The sequence below is a fragment of the Malus domestica genome, chromosome 15 (genome assembly GCF_042453785.1).
Source record: "Malus domestica chromosome 15, GDT2T_hap1".
Classification (NCBI taxonomy): domain Eukaryota; kingdom Viridiplantae; phylum Streptophyta; class Magnoliopsida; order Rosales; family Rosaceae; genus Malus; species Malus domestica.
In genome coordinates, this window is record NC_091675.1 from 37,046,083 (window position 1) to 37,054,293 (window position 8,211).

The window sequence follows — 8,211 nt, forward strand, 5'->3', positions numbered from 1 at the left end:
TAAGCCGGCAGGCAGGCATAGACATATTTGATTTATTCCACCAAACCTTTTTGCTAGGCTTGTCAGTCGAACAACTTCCAACTCACTACACAAATTAAAATGATTCCCTAGTCAACACCTTTGATCAAAGACCGAAGGCTCACGCTCTCACGAGGTATTACAATAGTGATTGTTAGCACACGCTAAAAAGTAAACTAAAGAACCTTAGATTGACAAGTAATGCAGAGTCTTGAATAATGATTCACTACTTGAGCAATTCGAAGCCAGTCATCCCTCTTCCGACTCTGTGTATCAGACCAGACCATAAATTAGAACGACACCAGAAAAGATGAACGCATTAAGTTTAAGGGACAGATTATTCTCTCCCGTAAATATGATTAGTCCATCGAAAATGATTAAATGTGCCATAATGTACCAGAAGGAGAAAAGGTAAATTTGAAGATTCAAAGGCTTGGGGTTTAGGGTTTAAGGTTCATGAAAGGGAATTCATACCATGTATTGCTTCCATGTTGTCTTCCTTGTAAACACCAAGAGGTGAGCCATGGACAGATACGAGCATCTCCCCAGGCTTTGGGAACCTTACCGTTTTGGGTGTCATTGATGTGAAAATTAACTAACACTCAAATTAACCCTCTTTTTATCAATTGTAGTAAGTATGTAAGTAGAGATCGTTCTAGGCCGGGGATTAGGAGGGATTGCAAAATCACTTGAAAACTGACTCAAATACGTAAAAACAAGTTTAAAACACTAAACTAGACTCAAAGAATGCAAAACTAAACTTTAAAATACCAAAACAAACCAAAAGACTCAAAACAGCAAATAAACACTCAAAACTGTCTTAAAAACACAATCTGGGCAGTTTTGAACACTAGACACAAACTTGGACGAAAATTGGTTTTAACTTGACCTAAGACACTTAAAAACACAAACTAAAGTGAATTCTAACTACTATGACTCAACAAAGTGAAGGGGGATTGATTTTGGACGAATTTAAAAACAAAACAAACTTTGTAAACTAGACAGATTTTAAAATAGAATTTGGTTTAAATGAATGGATGGAAGGCTAGCTAAGGGGTTCATCTCCACACCTGTTATACTTGCATTCAAAACGATTTCCAATTGCTTTTCAATAACCCATGAATTCTCAACGCCCCAAGTTAATTAGGTCCGCTTAAATTAACCTTCAGATTTTCCTAACGTTATTGAATTGGATGATTGCATACGACAACCCAAAACATTCCCCACAAGTCCCCTACATGATTGCATAATAGAGATACAAGCAAGAATCATTAAGTTCTATGAAAACCATAAGCATTGACGAAGCACTTGTTACTATGATTGCATGAAACTTATGCCAAGAATTTACTTAACGCTATTGAGATCATCAACCTTTACTACTTGTGAATATAAGTCCATAACGATTAGGTGAAATTTCCTTATATCCTAGCATTCAATTTATGCATGATAATTAAGCGTGCACTCTCAACCAACACACACAAATCAATGTAATTCACATAGATAAGTAAATTGAATTCACAACTTATGAAACGCAATTAGAAGTAATCAAATCATATCGCAAGCATAAACATGTATTTCGAATTCCCCTAGCCAAGGGGGGGTTTAGTTCCTCATACTCGCAAAGCAACGATACATAAATTTAGACATTAAAATCAAAGGAAAGGAAACACCTAAAACTTCCAGCCACTTGAACTTGCACGGCATGAACTTCCAAGGCTCCTTCTCCTCCTCCTTGCTGCGGCAAAGGACTTTAGGGACAGGTTTGGGACTTATATGTATGGGTGGATGAGTATGGACTAAGGTAGAAGTGTTTAGGAAGGGTGGGGGGTGCGGCAAGGTCAGATTGTATGGTGAATGGGAGTGAATTGGTGCGGCAAAGGGTTGTTGTGGATTTCTGGAGTGAATTGTGAATTGTGGTGAGTGGTGTCAATGAATGGGTGCGGCACCATGTATTTATAGGGTCCTAAAAGTCTAGCAAATCAGATTAGGACTTGGAGGATTAAATCCCATCAGGAAAGGGCTTAAAACAATCAGATTTTGGGTAGGAAAGGTCCTCCTAGGTGCGGCAGGAATGGATTAGAAGGATAAGGCTTCTAGATGGCCTTGCAAGGCAAGGAAATCAGGTTTCTAGAAGGCCTAGGGTGCGGCACTAAGGATAGGGCATATTAGGGCTTCTAGATACCCTCTAATGCAAGGAAAACTCACGGCAAGGATGGATAAGGTTTCTAGAACAAGGATAAGGTATCCTAAATGGATAAGGACTCCTTATTGCACTTGGAAACTTTGCCTATTAGGATTAGGAAACCATGTCTTTGTCTTTCCTTCTTCATCTTGGAATCCTTTTCCTTCTTGGACTTGGAAAACTTCTTTGTTACTTCTCTTGAGACCATTTGGATTTTGGCTTTCCTACTCCAAGTAGGAAACCTTGTTTGAGTAGGAAGCTTCATTCGTCTAGGAATCCACCTTCAATTAGGAATCCTTGATTGATTAGGACTCCTTCTTGGACTAGGATTTCATCTTCAATTTGGCTCTTTCCTACTTCAACTAGGAATCCTTGCTCAAGTAGGAATCATCATCTTCAAATCTTCATTTTCGTCCAAACCCTTGGCTCCAAATATGTGATATCCAATCCAAGCTCCATTTTGCTCCAAAAGGCTCCAAAATGCATCCTTTTTATGTAATATGCCTTAAAAACCTGAAAACACATAAAACTAGCTTAAAAGACTACTTTACTAAGGAAAAACACTATAAATGCACAAGAACAAGCTAAACTAAGGCGCATAAATATGCTCCTATCAGTCATCCCAATGGACAGCCTTTGGCTACTAACCTGTAGCATAAACCAGAGTTTTTCAGAGCACTCAGCAACCTCATCGGATAAAAAAAGCTAACTACCAACTATCGTGTGCTCTAGTCATAACTCAAAATCTTTACTAACAATTTATTATATTCTTCACACGATTAAAGTCACTAAAACATTATTACGATACTCGTCTCCAATTTTCCCCTTTACAAATCATTAGTGTGTATTTTTATAGGAACTTTTTAAGTCCAGGTCTCTTCAGCACGGCAGACGAGCTTACAACATAGTTTCCCTTATCCACGTACATTCACCAAAGCAACAAGTTTCCCTTGTAGTTTGTTACCATAAATAGATAATCAGTTTAACGCTTCTTTTAGGTCCTGAAGATAGACATACCGATACTTTTGAAACTCATGCATTTCATAAGCTGTTTAGGCCTTCTAGTAATCCCAGGTATGGAAGAATATGGAATCAAACTAAAATCCATCAACAGAACTACACATTTATCGTAATCGGACCAAGTGTGGCTCAATATAAACCAAATATGATAAATCAATCAGTAAGGCACAAACCCCAGGAGTTTGGAGAGTATCTTGCTTCCTTAGCATCAGAGAATTATATGGCTCCTCTGAAACCTACAACAGATATTTTAAAAAGGTTACGTACGTATGCCGATGTCTGAATGTATGGATGTCAGTATCAATATATGTGCCATACGAAAGTGAAATTTTACCAGCGTGTGAATGCAACATAAGCATATCACAACACATTAAAAAAATGATCCCCTAAATTTTTAGAGGGACATAAGTTATAAGAGAACATACAAAGTCCCTGGTCTGAAGATTATCAGCTCCCAGAATGCTTGTTCTCGCTGCCACAAATCAACTGAGTCAGACGAGATATAAGCAAAGCAAGAACATTGAGGACACAAAAATAAGTCCTCTGATTCTTGTTCTTTATGTCGAAAGATTAGAATTTGCAAATACCTGCTTTACTAGAAAACTCAAAGCCACCTAAAGACGGGATTGCAGCTGAGCAACCAGAATAAGCCATGGACAACAACAACAACAACAACAACAAAGCCTTTTCCCACTAAGTGGGGTCGGCTATATGAAACCTAGAACGCCATTGCACTCGGTTTTGTGTCATGTCCTCCGTTAGATCCAAGTACTCCAAGTCTTTTCTTAGGGTCTCTTCCAAAGTTTTCCTAGGTCTTCCTCTACCCCTTCGGCCCCGAACCTCTGTTCCGTAGTCACATCTTCGAACCGGAGCGTCAGTAGGCATTATTTGCACATGTCCAAACCACCGTAACCGATTTTCTCTCATCTTTCCTTCAACTTCGGCTACTCCTACTTTACCTCGGATATCCTCATTCACAATCTTCTCCTTTCTCGTGTGCCCACACATCCCACGAAGCATCCTTATCTCCGCTACACCCATTTTGTGTACGTGTTGATGCTTCACCGCCCAACATTCTGTGCCATACAACATCGCTGGCCTTATTGCCGTCCTATAAAATTTTCCCTTGAGCTTCATTGACCTACGACGATCACACAACACGCCGGATGCACTTTTACACTTCATCCATCCAGCTTGTATTCTATGGTTGAGATCTCCATCTAATTCTCCGCTCTCTTGCAAGATAGATCCTAGGTAGCGAAAACGGTCGCTTTTTGTGATCGTCGCTAGATTGCTCCGGTCATTAGTGTGGATAAGTATATAAATGGATAGAGATAGGAAAGCAAACACCAGATGTACGTGGTTCACTCATATTGGCTACGTCCACGAAATAGAGGAGTTCTCATTAATTGTGAAGGGTTTACACAAGTACATAGGTTCAAGCTCTCTTTTAGTGAGTACAAGTGAATGATTTAGTACAAATGACATTAGGAAATATTGTGGGAGAATGATCTCGTAATCACGAAACTTCTAAGTTCCGGAGTGTGGTATCGTCTTGACTTGCCTTATCTGTCTCGTAGGTAGATGTGGCATCTTCTCTGGAAGTATTCTTCCTCCATCCAGGGGTGGTATCTTTAACTGGTGGAGATGCACAAGGTAATGTATCAATTTCACTTGAAGCTTACTTGTAGTTTCGGGCTTGGTCAAGCGCGATACAAACCATGTAGTAGGAGTCCTCCAAGTCGCCGAGCTAGGGGATCTGCTGAAAGAGGTGACAGACAAGGTAAGCAATCAGAGCTCGAAGCAATCAGTCTCAGATCAGAACTTTGATTTCGAGTTCCGGCTGATTGTTCACATTCTCCCTATCTTGCAGGCAGCATGAAGGATAAAGAGAAGAAAAATGAGAAGAGATGATATGGGATACTTTTGCTTTTGAAGAAGTAACTTTCCACAGGCTTATTCTTGAACTGGGCTGGAGGGTTTTCTGGTTTCCTCCAGAGTATAAGGCCGACTGAAGAATTTGAGGGTCAAAACAAGTCCATCAAATCTATAGTACGTTCGACCCTGCTGATATGGGATACTTTTGCTTTTGACAGAGTAGTGGATGTATCGGCACGTGTGCTATTATGCTTGTCTCCACATGCTTCCTTGTATCCTTCTCACTTGCCCTATATGTTCCTCAGGCAGATGCGGTATCTTCCCTGGAAGCATAAGATGTTGAAGATGAGTACTCGAGAGCAATGCCAGGTAAGTAATCAAGTAAGGGGTTTCAGGCAGTCAGTTCCTGACTGGAAGCTTGATTCCAAGTGCTGATTGATTGCTCTCTTTCTCCTTGTCTTGTAGGTAGGAACAAGGCCCAAGGAAAAGACAGGGAAAAAACATGATATGGGATACTCTTGCTTTTAACCCTGATGATATGAGATATTCTTGCTCTAGTATAGCTTGTTTGCAGAGGTATTATCGGGGGGAAAGAAAGCTGAATATTTCGAAAGGCTTCTTTGGGAGTGCCCTCTCAGATATGAGGAAGGGTTAAGCATTTTTGCAGGTCTGCCTGTCTGTTGGGGATGGAGGTCAACATATATAGGAGTCTCCCTAATAACAAGTAGTAATGCTATTCCTTTACCCTGCTTGGTCATAACACGGTAGTGGGAGCTGCCAGCTTCACATGTTTTAACTTTGTCAGAGCACTTTGAAAAAGTGGTCTATGGTATCTGGAAAGCTGATGTTGCGTGTAAAGATTACAGACAAGCTTTATCCAAGGAGATCCGGCTCTTGAAGTTGGGAAAGTGGTGCCTCTTCGGTTTTCGAACAAGCAATCCTGTCGGAGATCTGGCTCTCGAGATTCGGAGAACGATGCCTTTTCGATTTTTGAGAAAGCCATCCTGCTAGGGAACTGGCTCTCGAGATTCGGAGAGCGGTGTCTCTTCGATTTTTGAGAAAGTAATCATGTTGGGAGTCTGGCTCTCGAGATTCGGAGGGCGGTGCCTCTTCGATTTTGGAGCAAGCAATCTTGTTGGGAGTGTTTTCTCGAATGTGAGAAAAGGTTGGGCATGTTTGCTAGTCTATCTTGCCACGAAGCACAGAGGTTGACACACAGGGACTTTCTAATTATCTAGCAGTGGTACTGTTCCTTTACCCTTGTGGGTACTAATATGGTAGCTAGACCTTCAAAATTTATGTGTCTAAACTTTGTTAGTGCTGTTTCTTTGCTATTCTTTTACCCTTCTTGGTCAGAGCGGTGTAGTGGGAGTTGCAAGCTTCACGTGTCTCAACTTTGTCAGAGAACTTTGGCAAAGTTATCTGTGGTACCCATGAGCTAATGTTGCGTGTGGGAAGTGGGTGATTGAACAGTAAGATTCATGTGCTTTCTACTTCACCAGAAATCTTCGACATAATGCCCATAATTTCCGCAAAGCTGACAGGTGCTGACAAGGCTGGAAAAGTAGGTGCCTCTTCGATTTTTGAGATCGGCCCTCGTGGTCTCTGAGCAGCCCAGCTTTTGAGAAAGCAAGCGCCTCTTCGATTTCTGAGATCGGCCTTCGTGGTCTTTGAGCAGCCCAACTTTTGAGAAAGCAAACGTCTCGTGGTCTCTGAGCACCCCAGCTTTTGAGAAAGCAAACGCCTCTTCGATTTCTGAAACTTCGTCGAGTGCAGATTTTTATAGAGGCTGGCATTAAGTTCCAAAGCACACTTGAATCTCCACCAGTAGAAGCTCCATTCTTGCACTTCTAAGATCTTGATTTGTCCGACCTCTTCTCTCTTCAACACCTTTGAAAATGTCCGGCCCCTCCGACCGTCGTTTTGACTTGAACCTTGTTGAAGAGGCAGCCACGCCTTCTCCAGACAACATATGGCGCCCATCATTCGTCTCCCCTACTGGTCCTCTTACTGTTGGGGATTCCGTGATGAAGAATGATATGACCGCTGCGGTAGTGGCCAGGAACCTTCTCACTCCCAAAGATAACAGACTACTTTCCAAACGGTCTGATGAGTTGGCTATTAAGGATTCTCTGGCTCTCAGTGTTCAGTGTGCAGGTTCTGTGTCTAACATGGCCCAACGCCTATTTGCTCGAACCCGCCAAGTTGAATCATTGGCGGCTGAAGTGATGAGTCTCAAACAGGAGATTAGAGGGCTCAAGCATGAGAATAAACAGTTGCACCGGCTCGCACATGACTATGCTACAAACATGAAGAGGAAGCTTGACCAGATGAAGGAATCTGATGGTCAGGTTTTACTTGATCATCAGAGATTTGTGGGTTTGTTCCAAAGGCATTTATTGCCTTCGTCTTCAGGGGCTGTACCGCGTAATGAAGCTCCAAATGATCAACCTCTGCTGCCTCCTCCTTCTAGGGTTCTGTCCAGTACTGAGGCTCCAAATGATCCCCCTCCAGTGCCTGCTCTTTCTGGGGCTCTACCGACTGCTGAGACTTCTCCTAAGCAACCTTTGTGAAGGCTCCCTCTTGTTTGTTTATTTTGACTCATGTATATGTACATATTTGTGACTTATCGGGGATATCAATAAATAGCTTTCCTTCATTTCAACGTATTGTGTTGAATACACCAAAACCTTCTTCGCTAAGTTCTCTGAATTTTCTTTTGTTGAAGCTTGTATGTTGAAGCTTTGTGAGTAGAGCATGTAAGTTGAGGTAGTATTCCCTTAATTTCCCGAGTGAGGAAAACTTCTCGGTTGGAGACTTGGAAAATCCAAGTCACTGAGTGGGATCGGCTATATGAATCTTTGAATGCCATTGTGCTCGGTCCTGTGTCATGTCCTCCGTTAGATCCAAGTACTCTTAAGTCTTTTCTTAGAGTCTCTTCCAAAGTTTTCCTAGGTTTTCCTCTACCCCTTCGGCCCTGAACCTCTGTCCCATAGTCGCATCTTCTAATCGGAGCGTCAGTAGGCCTTCTTTGCACATGTCCAAACCACCGTAACCGATTTTCTCTCATCTTTCCTTCAATTTCGGCTACTCCTACTTTACCCCGGCTATCC

General features: G+C 41.8%; 1 protein-coding gene across 1 annotated transcript; it reads right to left on the bottom strand.

Moving 5' to 3' along the window:
* Nucleotides 1-86: 86 nt before the first annotated feature.
* On the bottom strand, nucleotides 87-3,875 carry LOC103410263 (uncharacterized). Its single transcript, XM_029093286.2, has 6 exons — nucleotides 3,808-3,875; nucleotides 3,646-3,692; nucleotides 3,394-3,456; nucleotides 2,817-2,848; nucleotides 493-593; nucleotides 87-284 (listed from the first exon to the last, which is right to left on the bottom strand). Exons 1-6 carry the CDS (start codon nucleotides 3,872-3,874, stop codon nucleotides 268-270), a joined length of 327 nt encoding a protein of 108 aa, XP_028949119.2. The 5' UTR covers nucleotide 3,875; the 3' UTR covers nucleotides 87-267.
* Nucleotides 3,876-8,211: the final 4,336 nt, after the last annotated feature.